Below are 20,468 nucleotides of genomic sequence, written 5' to 3' on the forward strand. Positions count from 1 at the left end.
AAAATGCTTCATTTTATTGCGTCATTCTTGGCGCTGACTTTTTTGGCGCAAAAAAATTTCTGTTACCGGCGTCATACGTGTCGCCGGAAGTTGCGTCATTTTTTACGTTTTTTTGCCCCAAAAGTGTCGGCATTCCGGATGTGGCGTCATTTTTGGCGCCAAAAGCATTTAGGCGCCAAATAATGTGGGCGTCTTTCTTGGCGCTAAAAATATATGGGCGTCACTATTGTCTCCACATTATTTAAGTCTCATTATTTATTGCTTCTGGTTGCTAGAAGCTTGTTCACTGGCATTTTTTCCCATTCCTGAAACTGTCATTTAAGGAATTTGATCAATTTTGCTTTATATGTTGTTTTTTCTATTACATATTGCAAGATGTCCCACGTTGACACTGAGTCAGAAGATACTTCTGGAAAATCGCTGCCTGGTGCTGGATCTACCAAAGCTAAGTGTATCTGCTGTAAACTTGTGGTATCTGTTCCTCCAGCTGTTGTTTGTACTGATTGTCATGACAAACTTGTTAATGCAGATAATATTTCCTTTAGTACTGTTACATTACCTGTTGCTGTTCCGTCAACATCTAATATTCAGAGTGTTCCTGATAACATAAGAGATTTTGTTTCTAAATCCATTAAGAAGGCTATGTCTGTTATTCCTCCTTCTAGTAAACGTAAAAAGTCTTTTAAAACTTCTCATTTTTCAGATGAATTTTTAAATGAACATCATCATTCTGATTCTGATAATGGTTCTTCTGGTTCAGAGGATTCTGTCTCAGAGGTTGATGCTGATAAATCTTCATATTTATTTAAAATGGAATTTATTCGTTCTTTACTTAAAGAAGTCCTAATTGCATTAGAAATAGAGGATTCTGGTCCTCTTGATACTAAATCTAAACGTTTAAATAAGGTTTTTAAATCTCCTGTAGTTATTCCAGAAGTTTTTCCTGTCCCTGATGCTATTTCTGAAGTAATTTCCAGGGAATGGAATAATTTGGGTAATTCATTTACTCCTTCTAAACGTTTTAAGCAATTATATCCTGTGCCATCTGACAGATTAGAGTTTTGGGACAAAATCCCTAAGGTTGATGAGGCTGTCTCTACTCTTGCTAAGCGTACTACTATTCCTACGGCAGATAGTACTTCCTTTAAGGATCCTTTAGATAGGAAGATTGAATCCTTTCTAAGAAAAGCTTACTTGTGTTCAGGTAATCTTCTTAGACCTGCTATATCTTTAGCGGATGTTGCTGCAACTTCAACTTTTTGGTTAGAAACTTTAGCGCAACAAGTAACATCATAATTCTCATAGCATTATTAATCTTCTTCAACATGCTAATAATTTTATTTGTGATGCCATCTTTGATATCATTAGAGTTGATGTCAGGTATATGTCTCTAGCTATTTTAGCTAGAAGAGCTTTATGGCTTAAAACTTGGAATGCTGATATGTCTTCTAAGTCTACTCTGCTTTCCCTTTCTTTCCAGGGTAATAAATTATTTGGTTCTCAGTTGGATTCTATTATCTCAACTGTTACTGGAGGGAAAGGAACTTTTTTACCACAGGATAAAAAATCTAAAGGTAAATTTAGGTCGAATAATCGTTTTCGTTCCTTTCGTCACAACAAAGAACAAAAGCCTGATCCTTCATCCTCAGGAGCGGTATCAGTTTGGAAACCATCTCCAGTCTGGAATAAATCCAAGCCTTTTAGAAAACCAAAGCCAGCTCCTAAGTCCACATGAAGGTGCGGCCCTCATTCCAGCTCAGCTGGTAGGGGGCAGATTACGTTTTTTCAAAGAAATTTGGATCAATTCCATTCACAATCTTTGGATTCAGAACATTGTTTCAGAAGGGTACAGAATTGGCTTCAAGATAAGGCCTCCTGCAAAGAGATTTTTTCTTTCCTGTGTCCCAGTAAACCCAGCGAAGGCTCGAGCATTTCTGAAATGTGTTTCAGATCTAGAGTTGGCTGGAGTAATTATGCCAGTTCCAGTTCTGGAACAGGGGCTGGGATTTTATTCAAATCTCTTCATTGTACCAAAGAAGGAGAATTCCTTCAGACCAGTTCTGGATCTAAAAATATTGATTCGTTATGTAAGGATACCAACATTCAAAATGGTAACTGTAAGGACTATCCTGCCTTTTGTTCAGCAAGGGCATTATATGTCTACAATAGATTTACAGGATGCATATCTGCATATTCCAATTCATCCAGATCACTATCAGTTTCTGAGATTCTCTTTCCTAGACAAGCATTACCAGTTTGTGGCTCTACCGTTTGGCCTAGCAACAGCTCCAAGAATTTTTTCAAAGGTTCTCGGTGCCCTTCTGTCTGTAATCAGAGAACAGGGTATTGTGGTATTTCCTTATTTGGACGATATCTTGGTACTTGCTCAGTCTTCACATTTAGCAGAATCTCATACGAATCGACTTGTGTTGTTTCTTCAAGATCATGGTTGGAGGATCAATTTACCAAAAAGTTCATTGATTCCTCAGACAAGGGTAACCTTTTTAGGTTTCCAGATAGATTCAGTGTCCATGACTCTGTCTTTGACAGACAAGAGACGTCTAAAATTGATATCAGCTTGTCGAAACCTTCAGTTACAATCATTCCCTTCGGTAGCCTTATGCATGGAAATTCTAGGTCTTATGACTGCTGCATCGGACGCGATCCCCTTTGCTCGTTTTCACATGCGACCTCTTCAGCTTTGTATGCTGAACCAGTGGTGCAGGGATTACACAAAGATATCTCAATTAATATATTTAAATCCGATTGTATGACACTCTCTGACGTGGTGGACAGATCACCATCGTTTAGTTCAGGGGGCTTCTTTTGTTCTTCCGACCTGGACTGTAATTTCAACAGATGCAAGTCTTACAGGTTGGGGAGCTGTGTGGGGGTCTCTGACAGCACAAGGGGTTTGGGAATCTCAGGAGGTGAGATTACCGATCAATATTTTGGAACTCCGTGCAATTTTCAGAGCTCTTCAGTCATGGCCTCTTCTAAAGAGAGAATCGTTCATTTGTTTTCAGACAGACAATGTCACAACTGTGGCATACATCAATCATCAAGGAGGGACTCACAGTCCTCTGGCTATGAAAGAAGTATCTTGAATTCTGGTATGGGCGGAATCCAGCTCCTGTCTAGTTTCTGCGGTTCATATCCCAGGTATAGACAATTGGGAAGCGGATTATCTCAGTCGCCAAACGTTACATCCGGGCGAATGGTCTCTTCACCCAGAGGTATTTCTTCAGATTGTTCAAATGTGGGGACTTCCAGAAATAGATCTGATGGCCTCTCATCTAAACAAGAAACTTCCCAGGTATCTGTCCAGATCCAGGGATCCTCAAGCGGAAGCAGTGGATGCATTGTCACTTCCTTGGAAGTATCATCCTGCCTATATCTTTCCGCCTCTAGTTCTTCTTCCAAGAGTAATCTCCAAGATTCTGAAGGAATGCTCGTTTGTTCTGCTAGTAGCTCCAGCATGGCCTCACAGGTTTTGGTATGCGGATCGTGTTCGGATGGCCTCTTGCCAACCGTGGACTCTTCCGTTAAGATCAGACCTTCTGTCGCAAGGTCCTTTTTTCCATCAGGATCTCAAATCCTTAAATTTAAAGGTATGGAGATTGAACGCTTGATTCTTAGTCAAAGAGGTTTCTCTGACTCTGTGATTAATACTATGTTACAGGCTCGTAAATCTGTATCTAGGGAGATATATTATAGAGTCTGGAAGACTTATATTTCTTGGTGTCTTTCTCATCATTTTTCCTGGCATTCTTTTAGAATTCCGAGAATTTTACAGTTTCTTCAGGATGGTTTAGATAAAGGTTTGTCTGCAAGTTCCTTGAAATGACAAATCTCTGCTCTTTCTGTTCTTTTTCACAGAAAGATTGCTAATCTTCCTGATATTCATTGTTTTGTACAAGCTTTGGTTCGTATAAAACCTGTCATTAAGTCAATTTCTCCTCCTTGGAGTTTGAATTTGGTTCTGGGGGCTCTTCAAGCTCCTCCGTTTGAACCTATGCATTCATTGGACATTAAATTACTTTCTTGGAAAGTTTTGTTCCTTTTGGCCATCTCTTCTGCCAGAAGAGTTTCTGAATTATCTGCTCTTTCTTGTGAGTCTCCTTTTCTGATTTTTCACCAGGATAAGGCGGTGTTGCGAACTTCTTTTAAATTTTTACCTAAGGTTGTGAATTCTAACAACATTAGTAGAGAAATTGTGGTTCCTTCATTATGTCCTAATCCTAAGAATTCTAAGGAGAAATCATTGCATTCTTTGGATGTATTTAGAGCTTTGAAATATTATGTTGAAGCTACTAAGCATTTCCGAAAGACTTCTAGTCTATTTGTTATCTTTTCCAGTTCTAGGAAAGGTCAGAAGGCCTCTGCCATTTCTTTGGCATCTTGGTTGAAATCTTTACTTCATCATGCTTATGTCGAGTCGGGTAAAACTCTGCCTCAAAGGATTACAGCTCATTCTACTAGGTCAGTTTCTACTTCCTGGCCGTTTAGGAATGAAGCTTCGGTTGATCAGATTTGCAAAGCAGCAACTTGGTCTTCTTTGCATACTTTCACTAAATTCTACCATTTTGATGTGTTTTCTTCTTCTGAAGCAGTTTTTGGTAGAAAAGTACTTCAGGCAGCTGTTTCAGTTTGATTCTTCTGCTTATAATTTCAGTTTTTTTCATTATAAGATTTGAACTTTATTTTGGGTGTGGATTATTTTCAGCGGAATTGGCTGTCTTTATTTTATCCCTCCCTCTCTAGTGACTCTTGCGTGGAAAGATCCACATCTTGGGTAGTCATTATCCCATACGTCACTAGCTCATGGACTCTTGCTAATTACATGAAAGAAAACATAATTTATGTAAGAACTTACCTGATAAATTCATTTCTTTCATATTAGCAAGAGTCCATGAGGCCCACCCTTTTTTGTGGTGGTTATGATTTTTTTGTATAAAGCACAATTATTCCAATTCCTTATATTTATGCTTCGCACCTTTTTCTTATCACCCCACTTCTTGGCTATTCGTTAAACTGATTTGTGGGTGTGGTGAGGGGTGTATTTGTAGGCATTTTGAGGTTTAGGAAACTTTGCCCCTCCTGGTAGGAATGTATATCCCATACGTCACTAGCTCATGGACTCTTGCTAATATGAAAGAAATGAATTTATCAGGTAAGTTCTTACATAAATTATGTTTTTTGGTTCACAACCTGGGTTGTCCTTGCTGATTGGACAGCACCAATAAACAAGTGCTGTCCAGGGTCTAAACCAAAATTGGCTGACCCCTTAGCATAGATGCCTTCTTTATCAAATAAAGATAGTAAGAGAACGAAGAAAAATTGATATTAGGAGTAAATTAGAAAGTTGCTTAAAATTGCATGCTCTGTCTGAATCATGAAAGAAACAATGTGGGTTTAGTGTCACTCCCCTACCCACAATCCCGTCATTCTCTTTGCCTCTGTAAATGGAGGAGGTGAAGTTTTGGTGTCTAAAGAAAATTGGATTTCTTTCACTACAAGCAAAAAAAATTGGGTCTAGCCGTAGTCCACGTTAATCCCTTCAGTAGGGTAGTGGGGGCTTTAAAGCAGTTAGGAACTTGTGAGGTGGGTCTCACTGCATTTTCCTAACATGTTGCTGCCCTAGTTTAGAAAGCCAGAGTAGATTTGCTCTGTCTTTCTCTTGTTCCACTGGTCTCTGTAAGGCGTGGCGTCCTTTTACACAGTGTGTGCTGTCCTCCTTCCGGACAAATAGATGTGCAGGTAAGTGCCTTTTGTCTTCTGGTGCTAGGAGGCTGGCACTGAAGGGGTTAAACTGAGAAATTGCTGCCCAATGTGTCTGCATCAATTATGGGACTAGAATCCTGGGTGTAGGATTAATTCTGGCAGTGAGCAGACACTTTTGCTATGTGACATGGAGACTGGGGTTAATCATCTTTGTGGAGGAGTTATTTCAACTCATGAGTTTTATTTGTTTATCAATAGGTGGCTCTCTCTTGCCGCCTCTGACGTATTCTCTGTCAGGCAGCGGCTTTTCCGCTATGGCTCTTCCGGCTTTAAGCGTGCACTTTCATTTCTGGCGTAGCTTCAATTGCTGGTCATGTGACTTCTAACTCCGCTCCTAGAGACTAATCGGCGTGTTCTTCTGCGGCTGCATTAGGTGGAGTCCAGTTTTCTGAACTCTTGTTTGCTTTCAAAGGGACAGGTAGGCACCTCAGTCAACAGACTGAGGTGTAGAGGTGTCCTTATATTTTTTTGTTACCCAAAGTATTAATTACAGTCTATTGGGAGTCATACACAGTAAGCAGTGAGACACAGTATGAGGTTTTATCTTAAGTCTAAAGCGACTTTGTAGTTATTTAAAGCAGCAGTAATAAATAAAAACAATCTAATATAAATCATGGAGCAGGATTCTGTTATTATGGACAGGTGTCTCCTTTGTTTGGAGAATCAAGTTGTGCCACCATTGCAATTTTGTTCCTCATGTATAGAGAGGACTTTAAAACATAAAGATAAACTCTTTGTTTCTGAGCCAACAGTCTCTCAGGATGATGCTGTTCAGGCAATGCTACAGCTTTCTCCACAAACGTCCCAAGCCTCTATTGCATCACATGCAGTGCCCTGCAGTTCCTCTTAACCTCCTGGAGGAGTTTATTTGCAAGCAGAAATTGCTGCCCAGGTATCTTCTGTGGCATTAGCTGCCTTTCCTATGCTAAAGGGAAAACGCAAGAGAAAAATTAAAGATTCAGATAATAAGGTTTCTGCTCCAGCTTTGGCTAACCAAGTTGCCCTCTCTCATAAGTCTGATGAGGAAGATACATCGGTAACCTCTGAGGGTGAAATCTCAGATTCGTACAGTATAATTCCTTCATCTGATGCTGAAGTTGTATCCTTCAGATTTAAGCTTGAACACCTTTGTGTACTGTTAAAGGAAGTTTTGGCTACCCTGGACGACTCTGATACTCCTGTCGTTGTCAACCCTAAGAAATCTAGTAAACTTAATAGATACTTTGATGTTCCTTCCTCTGCGGATGTGTTTCCTGTTCCAGACCGTGCTACAGAGATTATTACACAGGAATGGGAGAAGCCAGGGATACCTTTTTCCCTGTCTCCTGTCTTTAAAAAGATATTTCCTGTCGCTTACTCCATTAGAGAATCATGGCACATGGTGCCTAAAGTAGAAGGGGCCATTTCTACTTTGGCTAAGAGAACTACAATACTTATAGAGGATAGCTGCTCCTTTAAGGATCCAATGGACAAAAAGCTGGAGGCTTATTTGAAAAGGATGTATGTTCATCAAGAGCTCCAATGGCAACCTGCAGTATGTATTGCCACTGTGTCAAGTGCGGCATCCTATTGATTCAACGCCTTGTGTGATTCTCTTCAGGTAGAGACTCCCTTGGAGGAGATCCAAGACAGGATTAAGGCTCTTAAGTTAGCCAATTCCTTTATTTCTGATGCCACCTTGCAGGTTATTTAACTGAAATATATCTGGCTTCGCTGTGCTAGCCTGAAGGGCATTGTGGCTGAAATCTTGGTCTGCTGATGTTACCTCTAAGTCCAAACTTCTGGCGATTCCCTACAAGGGTAAGACCTTGTTTGGTCCTGGTCTGGCAGATATCACGGGTGGAAAAGGGTCTTTTCTACCACAAGATAAGAAGAATAGACCTGAAGGACGTCGGAGTAATTTTCGTTCCTTTTGTAACTTCAAAGGAAATTGTAACTTCAAAGGAAATTCTTCCTCTTTCCAGGCAGGAACAGTCCAAGTCTTCTTGGAAACCCAATCAGTCTTGGAACAAGGGGAAGCAATCAAAGAAACCCGCAGCCGAGTCTAAATCAACATGAAGGGTTCGCCCCCGATTCGGGATTGGATCAAGTGGGGGGCAGACTTTCTCTGTTTTATCAAGCATGGATATGAGATGTCCCAGATCCTTGGGCTGTGGACATAGAATCTCAGGGTTACAGAAAAGCACTCAAGACCTTTCCTCCCAGGGGCAGGTTCCACCTCTCAAGATTATCTGTAGACCAGATAAAAAGAGAGGCGTTCTTGAAATGTGTTTAGGATCTTTCCTCCCCGGGAGTGATAGTTCCAGTTCCTGTCCAGGAACAGGGCCTAGGTTTATAATCCAATCTGTTTGTGGTTCCCAAAGAAGAGGGAACTTTCCGACCTATTCTAGACCTGAAGTGTCTCAACAAGTTTCTCAGAGTACCGTCCTTCAAGATGGAAACTATTAGTTCCATTCTTCCTTTAGTCCAAGAGGATCAGTTCATGACAACCATAGACCTGAAGGATGTGTATCTTCATGTTCCCATTCACAGGGATCATCACAAGTTCCTGAGATTCTCTTTGTGACTCTTCCGTTTGGCCTTGCCACAGCTCCCAGAATTTTCTCAAAGGTTCTGGGGGCTCTCTTGGTAGTGATTAGGTCTCGGGGAATTGCTGTAGCGCCGTACCTGGACGACATATTGGTTCAGGCGCCATCTTTTCAACAAGCAAACTCTCATACAGAGATCTTGTTGTCTTTTCTACTTTCCCACGGATGGAAAGTGAATCTGGAAAAGAGTCCCCTTGTTCAAGCTACAAGGGTAGTTTTTTTAGGGACCATAATACATTCCCTAGCTATGAAAATATTTCTGACGGAGGTAAAAAAAATCAAAGATTCTTTCCTCTTGCGCCTCTCTGCAGTCTGTTCGGCCATCAGTGGCTCAATGTATGGAGGTAATTGGTCTGATGGTCGCTTCCATGGACATCATTCCCTTTACTCAATTCCATTTGAGAGCTCTGCAGTTATGCATGCTCAGGCAATGGAATGGGGACCATTCGGATCTCTCTGAGGATAGATCTAGATCAGTCAACAAGAGACTCTTCCGTGGTGGCTTTCTCAGGAGCATCTATCTCAGGGCACATGGTTCTGGAGACCTTCCTGGGTGATTGTGACCACGGACGCCAGCCTGCTGGGCTGGGGAGCAGTCTGGGACTCGTTAAAGGCGCAAGGACTATGGACTCGGGAGGAGTCTGCTCTCCACATAAACATCTTGGAGTTGAGAGCAATTTTCAATGCTCTGATGGCTTGGCCTCAGTTGTCCTTAACCCGGTTTATCAGGTTCCAGTTGGACAATATAACCTCAGTGGCGTACATCAACCACCAGGGAGGAACTCGGAGTTCCTTAGCCATGAAGGAGGTGGCTCGGATTGTTCAGTGTGCGGAAGCTCACAATTGCTGTCTATCTGCCATCCACATTCCAGGAGTGGACAACTGTGAAGTGGATTTCCTGAGCAGACAGACATTTAATCCCGGGGAGTGGGCTCTCCATCCGGAGGTGTTCTCCAAGTTAACCCTCAAATGGGGGGTGCTGGAGTTGGATCTGATGATGTCTCGGCAGAACGCCAAGATTCCAAGGTACGGTTCAAGGTCAAGAGATCTGCAAGCCGCCCTAATAGATGCTCTGGCGGTTCCTTGGGATTTCAGTCTAGCATACCTGTTTCCTCCGTTTGCTCTCCTTCCACGAGTCATTGCTCGTATCAAACATAAGAGAGTATCGGTAATTCTAATAGCCCCTGCATGGCCTCGCAGGATCTGGTATGCAGATCTAGTGAAGATGTCATCTCTTCCACCTTGGAGGTTGCCTCTGAGGGAGGACCTTCTTACTCAGGGTCCATTCCTTCACCCAAATCTCGTTTCTCTGAAGCTGACTGCTTGGATATTGAAAGATTTGTTCTGTCTAAGCATGGTTTTTCTGAGTTGGTCGTTGAGACTATGATTAAGGCTCGTAAGCCTGTTACTAGAATGATTTACCATAAGGTATGGCGTAAATACCTTTATTGGTGTTAAACCAAGGGCTACTCTTGGAGTAGGGTCAGGATTCCTAGGATTTTGTCTTTTCTCCAGGAAGGTCTGGAGAAGGGTTTGTCAGTCGGTACTCTGAAAGGTCAGATTTCTGCATTATCTATTCTGTTACATAAGTGTCTGGCGGATGTACCAGATGTTCAATCTTTTTGTCAGGCCCTGGTCAGAATCAGGCCTGTGTTTAAGTCTGTTGCTCCTCCTTGGAGTCTTAAACTTGTTCTTACAGTTTTGCAACAGGCTCCGTTTGAGCCAATGTATTCCATAGATACTACGTTATCTTGGAAGGTTTTGTTTCTTTTTGCTATCTCTTCTGCTCAGAGAGTTTCTGAACTCTTGGCCCTGCAGTGTGATTCACCTTATATTATTTTTTATGCTGATAAGGCGGTTCTTTATACTAAGTTGGGTTTTCTTCCCAAAGTTGTTTCAGACAGAAATATTAATCAGGAAATTGTTGTTTATTCCCTATGTCCTAATCCTCCTCCTGTTAAAGAACATCTGTTGCACAACCTGGATGTTGTGCGTGCTCTAAAATTCTATCTACAGGCGACTAAGGACTTTCGCCAGTCTTCTGCCCTGTTTGTTTGTTTCTCTGGAAAGCGTAAGGGCCAGAAAGCCACTGCTACTTCTCTTCCTCTCTGGTTGAGAAGCATAATTTGTTACGCTTATGAGACTGCTGGTCAGCAGCCTTCAGAGAGAATTACGGCTCATTCCACGAGGGCTGTCTCCTCTTCTTGGGCTTTCAAAATGAAGCTTCTGTGGAACAGATTTGCAAGGCTGCAACTTGGTCCTCTCTGCATACTTTTTCCAAATTTGATACTTTTGTCTCGGCCAAGGCTTCTTTTGGGAGAAAGGTTCTTCAAGCGGTGGTGCCTTCTGTTTAGGTCTGCCTGTCTTGTTATCCCTCCCTAGTCATCTGTGTCCTCTAGCTTGGGTGTTGGTTCCCACTAGTAATTGATGACATTGTGGACTCGCCATATCTTAGGAAAGAGTATTTCTTATTTCCATTTTCCTTTCAGTTGAATGACTGGGGATTGTGGGTAGGGGAGTGACACTTAAAGGGATACTAACCCCACGTTTTTTCTTTCATGATTCAGATAGAGCATGCAATTTTAAGCAACTTTCTAATTTACTCTTATTATTAATTTTTCTTTGTTCTCATGTTATCTTGATTTGAAAAAGCAGTAATAAAAGGTTAGGAGCCGGCCCATTTTTTAGTTCAGCACCTTAGTAGAGCTGCTGATTGGTTTGCTACATTTAGCCACAAATCAGCAAGTGCTACCCATGTGCTGAACAAAAAATGGTCTGGCTCTAAAGCCTACAGTACTGCTTTTTCAAATCAAGATAGCATGAGAACAAAGAAAAAATGATAATAGGAGTAAATTAGAAAGATGCTTAAAATCTCATGCTCTATCTGAATCATGAAAGAAAAAAAATTGGGTTTAGTATCCCTTTAACAGCTTTGCTGTGGTGCTCTTTGCCTCCTCCTGCTGGCCAGGAGTGATATTCCCACTAGTAATTGATGACATTGTGGACTCACCATATCTGGAAAGAAAGAAATGTATCAGGTAAGCATACATTTTGTTTTTTTAATGTTACTTTTTTTATGTCTTATCCATTAAAACACTTCTGCCCTACGTAGAACATCTAATACTACGTATTCTATTTATTGTGCTTTCCAAACAATGATTAACTTTAGAGAATGATGAATTATTAATATTTGAATTTGATAATATATATATTTTATATTTTTGTTTCATTACGATGTGGTATACACATTTTGTAATTATGTTTCTATTTTATGTCTTATCCATTGAGTTCTTTTATGCTTATTTCAATGTCTCTATAAGGATGTTTAGTTAAAAAGCTGGAATTATTATTTTTTTGTTGTTCTTTGTTTATGGACAGACTAATCCCTGACCTGTTTTATTATTCATGCTTTACACTAGTCATTTATGTATACAATAATTTCCAGGTTTTTCTCGACCGAGATCAGTTCCATTAATTGAATGAGTACCTAGTGAACTAAATATGTACATTTCTGAATTGTCAGTATGCATTCTTATTGATGTTTTTCATAGTCTTGTAATGTTGTATCAGAAAGTATATAAGCAGGAAGCCTATATAGGTTTTGCAGCCCCTATTGGTAATTACCTGATACCTTACCATCTATATATAAATTGTTACGTAGACACCACTTTCGCACTAAGACTGCTAGCATTGTGCTTGTGATTTTTTTCATGGATTTGGATGCTATGTTGCTGTGTATAGGCAGATTCCTACTATTTTCCTGACACAACCCCACACCAGTAGACCATTTAGTTTCAGAATGTTTTCATAAAAATATAGTGGTGTCATAACAGTCCCACATATTTCACCAAATTTCCATTATTTCTGACAAGACAACCATCCTTACTGTATCATAAATATTATTTGCTTTACAGAGTCAGAGAATGCCAAGTTCTGTTCTTGGCTGGCAAAACAAAGGGCTGCTTCTATGCGCCACCATACCTTGACGATTATGGAGAGACCGATCAAGGACTCAGGTATATAAAAATACCAACATTTTTATTGTCTATTTAATATTTCTGCAAATTCTAGATTTATGTTAAAAAAAATGTTCAGATCTTCATTGAGAAAAATTCAGAAAAATCTCTAATATGCTATTTTCTGCCCTATTTTTGTTTAGACGTGGCAATCCTCTGCATCTCTGCAAAGAGCGCTTCAAAAAAATCCAAAAGCTCTGGCAACAGCACAGTATTACAGAAGAAATTGGACGTGCGCAAGAAGCAAATCAGACTCTTACTGGCATTGAATGGCAACATTTATAATACAGATTTAGTTTTAGCAGTTCTTACTTTTAAAAAAAAAAACTGTGACTAAGAACAGCTTATTGTGCAAACAGCGCAATTCTTTAATTTATATTTTATTTTTTAGCTTATTGAATAAAAGTGGTTTTCCTAGCAGAGCTCCAAACTTCATCTTGCAAGTTGGATTTCTGAGCATTTTATCGTGCTTCCTACACATTGTGTAAGATACATAAGGTTTGAGATTCTAATCTAGGAATGTGACATGAGGTGTGTTTTCAGCATGGATCGAAGGAGGGGTACGGCTTTTCATTTAAAGTTATTAAGAAAAGCAATACTTTGCTGTGGATCAAATCAGCCTCTTCATTTTTGCAACTTTGTATCACTGGTAGAGAAGCCCCTAGACTATATATAGAATAAAGATCTATCATGTCAGTGATGAGAGGTGCCACACAATAACATACATGGGGTATGCAGTGAGGAATAGTCTATAGCTAAGGGATAAATAATGGAGTTAACAATGCTAGACACAGTGAAATTTCACTAAGTATGGCCTTTCAAGATTCATTTATTTTATTCTATGATGCTGGTTCTCTCAGTAAACTGTAGTGAATAAGCTCTATAGCATAACATGAGCTTGTGAATCTGTAGAGTCTGGAAAGATTTAATGGTGAATTTTGCCTACTTACACATGCTGGGTATACAAGGATGTTGCACACTTATTTAATGCTGATTACACCTACAGGGCTTGTATTATTCTGAACACTTTGCTATCTATTACACTTTTACCACCAATACTTTATTGCTTAGTGCTGTTACTAGCCATCCTTATATTGTTTAGCAATTCAGCGTTTAATGCTTATGTGCAATTAAGAATCTCCTTGCTTGCCAACTTTTTTTGCACAAGACCAAGTTCTGTTTCCTTTACATTTGTATGATATTTATTTGAGACCTGAGGTGCTGAGTTCTAAATAAACAGCTCAATAATAAGTCTTTTTAAATAATTCTTCACAAATTTAATTTGATTTTAAGGTCTATATCATGTTGTGTTTCATGATTGAGATATATATATATATATATATATATATATATATATATATATATATATATATATATATATATATATATTTGTGTTTGTGTGTATATATATATATATATATACACATACATACAAACACACTCACATAATGTTGACTTTTTCAATTATTACTAAATGGAACAAACACTCCACAGATCACCCTCTTTATGGCAGATTTGTTTCAGTAAGGCATGCAAATAATTTGCGTTTGTTGAGATTGATATAGACCTGTATTTTTGCACCTTTAATAAGTCACAATATGATATGCAAATAGCACATCAGCAGTTCAGATCTTGCTTATTTTTTTGTTTCCAGTGTTTAACTGTCAACTGTAAAGTACACAATATGAAGACAAGTTATGAATTAGTAGGTAGATCATAAGACCTTGTAAGTAATAGCACCCATTAGTGCTCAGAGCCAAACTAGCCGCAGCAATGGCTGCCTTTGTAATGCTTTGTCTTTAGATAAAATTGCATCATTTGTGTTAGGTAACCCACAACATCTTTACAAAGTGTGCTAGATTTCATGGAACAAATAAGTAAAATATTTAATTTTGGTATAGATCGAGGACTGCAACAGTCTCAATGGTCTGTCTTTAGGAAGAATGTTCTGTTCTCATTTAATTACAACACTTTATTTCTTCAAACTTTTTTTTCCTGCTTTTTTCGACAACTTCTTAGGATTGACATTTAAGTAAAAGGCATTAGCAGACTGAGACGTCATGTCTAACCTTTATAAATCAGGCAGACCTTAATGATATGGTTTATAGCATTGACTACCAGGTAGTCTCCATATATTCACTTTCATCACAATTTAAACAGGGTTGCCGCCATATTGAAAATACCTGCTGTAGAAATTGCAGCAATCTTGTCTACTTTTTATATGAACATTTATTTTTTTTTGAGTGTGCATTTCATCCCTTAGCTATTAATATCTGTTTCGTATGTTTTCCTCCAATTCCTCTAAAGCAATTTTTGTAAAGTAGCTTTATATGTTTTGGATGATGCGTATTCAGATGTATGGTGATGTGACTACGTTGTAGACCAACAGGATAAAATCTCCATTTGTTTAATAAATTAAGCTTTTCTTAAACCTCTTGCTCCCAGCTGCGTACTTTTAAAGTTCCTCTGGATGCAAAATTATCCATTTATTATAGAACTCTCCTGATCTTTCATTAGACAGGCTTTCTTTATTACATGATTAATTTTCTATAATGTTCCTCTTTTTCTTAGCATGTATTTATGTTCATTGTAGAAATGTCAATGTAAAAATGTATGAATGGAATTCTATTTGAAAGAATTTTACTTTGTCTATAATATACATGAAACTTGTAATATTTGAATGTAACATATGTATAAAAAAAAATATACAACTTATCCCAAATAAATGCTTTAGCTGTCTCCAGTATTGTTCTTTTGTTCCTTTGGCTTTAAGGATATCATACGTTTGGCTGATGTAGACATGTTTGTCTTTGGCTGAGACTCAGATATGTCACTATTAAGCTTAGGATTATGAAAATACTTGCAAGTGCAGCATCTGCAGTTTCCATACTAAATTGTAAAGATGATTATCATATTAGTGTTAATAACTGGCAGGTCACTGTGCTACAATTTAAGAAAGCTTGCTCATCAGTTTACAGATTACAGGGTAAACTTTTAATAAATATTTTAAACACAGGCATTTCAAGGCCATAGTTTATTTGTTCAAGAATTTAGAGCACATATGATAGTAATACCTTAGGCCCAGTGCACTGACTGCAGTGTTCTAGTGCCATTAAAAAAATAATATTATAAATAAGCGCTACATATATGTGTATTCAGAAGTCATTTAACATTTTGTAAGTACAATTTATAAGGTTTAGCAAAATAAGAACAGTTCATAGAATACACCCTATGAACATTCTGGTGCAATTCGTGTACCTGGTAACCTTTGATGTGGCCAAAGGGACAGATGCAAATGTAGCCGGCACTACAACCTTCTACGTACTTTATTTAGGACAAATTTTACTCTCTGAGGGCAATGGAACAAGAAAAATTTTCAGAGGTATTTTACATCAAAGCAGGCAAAATAATGACAGCAACATTTTTCCTTATACGTAATACATTTTCCTTCTTAATATGAGGAGAGTCCACCACGGCTTCTTTCCTTACTTGTGGGAAATACTGAACCTGGCCACCAGGAGGAGGTAAAGACACCCCAGCCAAAGGCTTAAATACCTCCCCCACTTCCCTCATCCCCCAGTCATTCTCTGCCTTTCGTCACAGGAGGTTGGCAGAGAAGCGTCAGAAGATACAGAGTAGTTCCTTATGGAGGGTAGTACTCTTTGGAATGGGACTGGAGTTTTAAGTAGTATTGTCAGCCTCTCAGTGAGAGCATTGACGAATGTTAGAGTCTAGAGATGCAGGGAGAGTCTTTCTGCGAACCCATCCAGACTCGTATTAACATCTCCTAAGCAATCAGTTTCACTGCCTGCTTAAGTCTATGTCAGGAGCGATGCTACAAGACTGTCAAACTTGAGAAGCTGTGTTTCAGTTCCATGGCATAGATTCCGGTAAGATTGTTTAATTTTTTTATACACATTTGATAACGCAAGAAGACAAGGTCACAGTGACTCCTTTTATATGAATGGAATCAGGGGTTAATGTCTCCGGAAAGGGATTATGGAAGAGGGGAGGATTAATCACATATTTTAAATATTGTGTTTATGCTGTGACATGTGTGAGATGAGGCTCAGGCAGATGTTGGAACGTATAGGTTTTACTTTCATTTTGGAGAGCTGCACAGCCTTTTAGGCTTGGCACGCTTTTTAGTGGTGCAGGGGCGGTCCTGCATGGCGCACCACGTGACCGGGTGTGGTCACATTGATTCTCTTCCTGACCGTGGGGTTGTCTGGAGACAAAGTGGTTTCTCTCTTGGGCCTGGGTCATAGGAGGTGGTGAGTGCCCCAGCCATTGGGGGTATAAAGGTGCCATTTATTTTTGTCTGTGGTCCTATTTATAAGCGCAAGCTATAGATGACTCTCATACGTTATAGGGTACTCCCTCTTTACCTAAATCTAATGCCTTTCTATATTGTGAGGAGGCCACTGTATACCAGCCTGCTTAGTTATGTTCTACATGCCTTGATAAAAAAATGATATCAAAGACAGCTAATATGTTTAGTACTACTGAGCCTTCTACCTCTGAGGAGTCTCCGTCCCGTGAGGTGCGCACCATACATTCATCTCCTAATACACATGCAGCTTCCCGTAGCACTCCTATTCCTCCATCTGGAGGGGCCCTTTTACCGCCAGACTTTACTGAACAGTTATAGACCGCAGTGTCTGCGGCCTTTAGTGCTTTACCTCGCCCTGCTAAGTGCAAGCGAAAGGTTAAATATTGCTATTCTTCCCACGGGTCATCTACTAGCGTGTTGGATTTATCTGATATATTATCTGATGATGAAGATGCCTCTGATACTTCAGAGGATGCTCTTTCTGAGTCAGGATCTGCTGCCTCTAAGCCTCCAGCTGCGGAGGAACCAGACTATAGATTTAGGATTGAACACATACGCTTTCTGCTAAAGGAAGTTTTGGCTACTTTAGAGGTTCCAGAACCTAAATTACCTGAGGAACCTTGTATTCCTGAATTAGATAAGGTCTACGAGGACAGGGTTGTACCACAGACTTTCCCGGTTCCCTTAAAGATGGTGAACATTATTAAGAATGAATGGGAAAGACTAGGTTCTTCTTTTTCCCCTTCTTCTTCCTTTAAGAAATTGTTCCCAGTTCTGGACTCTCAGTTGGAGTTGTGGGGTTGCGTCCCTAAAGTAGACAGTGCTATCTCCACGCTTCCTAAGCGCACTACTATCCCACTTAAGGATAGTTTATCATTTAAGAAGCCCATGGATAAGAAGCTATTAAGGATGTTTCAGCATACAGGATATTTGTTTCAACCGGCAGCGGCTGTTGCTGCGGTTGCAGGAGCGGCTACCTACTGGTGCGACTCCTTATCTGAGTTGATCAAGGTACCTTCGACACGATCAAGAAAAGAATTAAGCCCTTAAGGGTAGCTTATTCTTTTTTTTGTGATGCAAATATGCAGATTATTCTCCTGAATGCCAAGGTTTCAGGTTTTTCTGTGTTAGCCCGTAGGGCACTCTGGCTGAAGTCTTGGTCTGCGAACATGACTTCAAAGTCTAGACTTCTTTCCCTCCCATTTAAGGGAAAGTTTCGTTTTGGTCCAGGCCTGGACTCAATCACATCCACAGTTACTGGAGGCAAGGGTGCCTTTTTACTGCAGGATAAGAAGAACAAACCTAAGGGACAAGGTCCTAATTTTCGTTCGGACAAATCCCAACGTCAGCAGCCCTCTGCAAAGCCGGAACAGTCCAAGGGAACTTGGAAACCTCCTCAGTCCTGGAATAAGTTGAAGCAGATTAAGAAGCCCGCCAAGTCAAAGTCGGCTTGAAGGGGCAGCCCCGATACGGTTTTGGATCTGGTAGGGAGCAGACTGTCACTCTTTTCAGAAGCTTGGTTTGGGGACGTGCAAGACCCGTGGTTACTGGAGGTCATTGCTCAAGGATACAGGATAGGTTTCAAGTCTCATCCTCCCAGGGGCAGATTCCTCTTATCAAACCTGTCTTCAGGTCCAGAAAAGAGAGACTTTTCTAGGGTGTGTGAGGGATCTCTCTGCCCTGAGGGTCATTGTACTGGTAACTCCAACAGAGAGGGGTCTGGGGTACTACTCAAACCTGTTTGTGGTCCCACAGAAGGTGGGTACTTTTAGTCCAATTCTGGACCTAAAGTGTTTAAACAAATTCCTGTCTGTCACGTTCAAAATGGAGACAATAAGGTCCATTCTTCCTTTAGTACAGGAAGGACAATTCATGACCATGATAGACCTGAAGGATGCCTACCTTCATGTCCCTATACACAATGAACACTTCAGGTTCCTAAGATTTGCGTTCCTGAACGAGCACTTCCAGTTTATTGCACTTCCGTTTGGTCTAGCTACTGCTCCAAAAGTTTTTTATGAAGGTTCTAGGGGCTCTGCTCGCAGTGGCCAGAACCAGAGGGATAGCAGTGGCACCATACTTAGACGATATTCTAGTACAGGCACCATCCTGTCGTCTGGTAGAAGACCATTCGAAAACCCTTCTTACTCTTCTTCGATCTCATGGAAGGAAGATAAACTTAGAAAAGAGTTCTCTTATTCCCAGTACCAGGGTGGAATTCCTGGGTACGATAATAGACTCCATATCCATGAGGATATTTCTTACAGACCAGAGACGTTGCAAGCTAACTTCCAATTGTCTTGCCCTCCAGACCTCCTTAAGGCCCTCTGTGGCTCGGTGTATGGAGGTAATTGGTCTCATGGTGTCCTGCATGGACATCATTCCTTTTGCCAGATTCCATATCAGGCCTCTTCTACTATGCATGCTGAGACAGTGGAACGGCAATCATTCAGATCTGTCTCAACAGATTTCTCTGGACAACCGGCCGAGAGAATCGCTCTCCTAGTGGCTCTGTCCAGATCACCTTCTTGAGACCATCCTGGGAGATTGTGACTACGGACGCGAGTCTCACAGGATGGGGACCTGTTTGGGGTGCAAGGAAGGCACAGGGCCTGTGGACTCGAAAGGAATCCCTCCTCTCGATCAACATCTTGGAACTTTGAGTGTTCTTCAATGCTCTGAAAGCTTGGCCTCTTCTGGGATCGGCCCAGTTTATCAGATTCCAATCGAACAATATAAACTCGGTGGCTTACATCAACCATCAGGGGGGAACGAGGAGTTCCCTAGCTATGAGAGAAGTATCTCGGATTCTGGAATGTGTGGAGGCCCACTCGTTGTCAGCGATCCACATTCCGGGTGTGGACAACTGGGAAGCGGATTTTCTCAGCAGACAATCCTTTCACCCGGGGGAATGGTCTCTCCATCCCGAGGTGTTTGTGGAGATTTGCAACAGATGGGGGACTCCAAAGATAGATCTCATGACGTCCCGGCTCAATTCCAAGCTACCCATATATGGGTCGCGGTCCAGGGATCCTCAGGCGGAGCTAATAGATGCATTAGCAGTGCCTTGGAAGTTCAGTCTGATCTACATTTATCCACCGTTACCACTTCTCCCTCGTGTATTGGCCCACATCAAGCAGGAGCAAGCATCAGTGATTCTAATAGCTCCATCATGGCTGCGGAGGATGTGGTTTGCGGACCTGGTGGGGATGTCCTCATCTCCTCCATGGAGGTTACCTTGTCGCAGGGATCTGCTGGTGCAAGGTCCTTTTGTTCATCAAAATCTAGATTCTCTGAGGCTGACTGCGTGGAGATTGAAATCCTTAGTCCTAGCCATGAGAGGTTTCTCTGAAAGAGTTATTGATACTCTCATTCAAGCTCATAAGCCGGTTACTCGTCGCATCTATTATAAGGTGTGGTGGACCTACTGCTTCTGGTGTGAAGAGTGGGGATTCCCCTGGCATAAGGTCAGGGTTTTCCTGGATTCTTTCTCCAAAATAGTCTGGAGAAGGGCCTTTCTGCTAGCTCCCTTAAGGGACAGATTTCGGCCCTATCAGTTTTACTGCACAAGAGGCTCGCTGAGCTTCCAGATGTCCAGTCTTTTGTTCAGGCTCTGACTAGAATAAGGTCTGTGTTTAGAACTAGTGCTCCTCCTTGGAGTTTAAATCTTGTACTTGAAGTTTTGCAGAAGGCTCTGTTTAAGCCTATGCATGTATTTGACATTAAATTACTGTCTTGGAAGGTTCT

The 20,468-nt window shown here is 40.7% G+C and overlaps 1 protein-coding gene across 1 annotated transcript in view; it reads left to right on the top strand.

Annotated features, from left to right (window-relative positions):
• Nucleotides 1-15,127, top strand: part of UBR2 (ubiquitin protein ligase E3 component n-recognin 2) — a 689,885-nt gene extending 674,758 nt beyond the window's left edge. Inside the window, 2 exon segments of the mRNA XM_053712365.1 lie at nt 12,287-12,388; nt 12,532-15,127. Coding sequence (XP_053568340.1) covers nt 12,287-12,388; nt 12,532-12,673 — 244 coding nt within the window. The 3' untranslated portion in view covers nt 12,674-15,127.
• The last annotated feature ends 5,341 nt before the right edge of the window (nt 15,128-20,468 follow it).

The sequence above is a fragment of the Bombina bombina genome, chromosome 4, assembly GCF_027579735.1.
Source record: "Bombina bombina isolate aBomBom1 chromosome 4, aBomBom1.pri, whole genome shotgun sequence".
Taxonomy (NCBI): domain Eukaryota; kingdom Metazoa; phylum Chordata; class Amphibia; order Anura; family Bombinatoridae; genus Bombina; species Bombina bombina.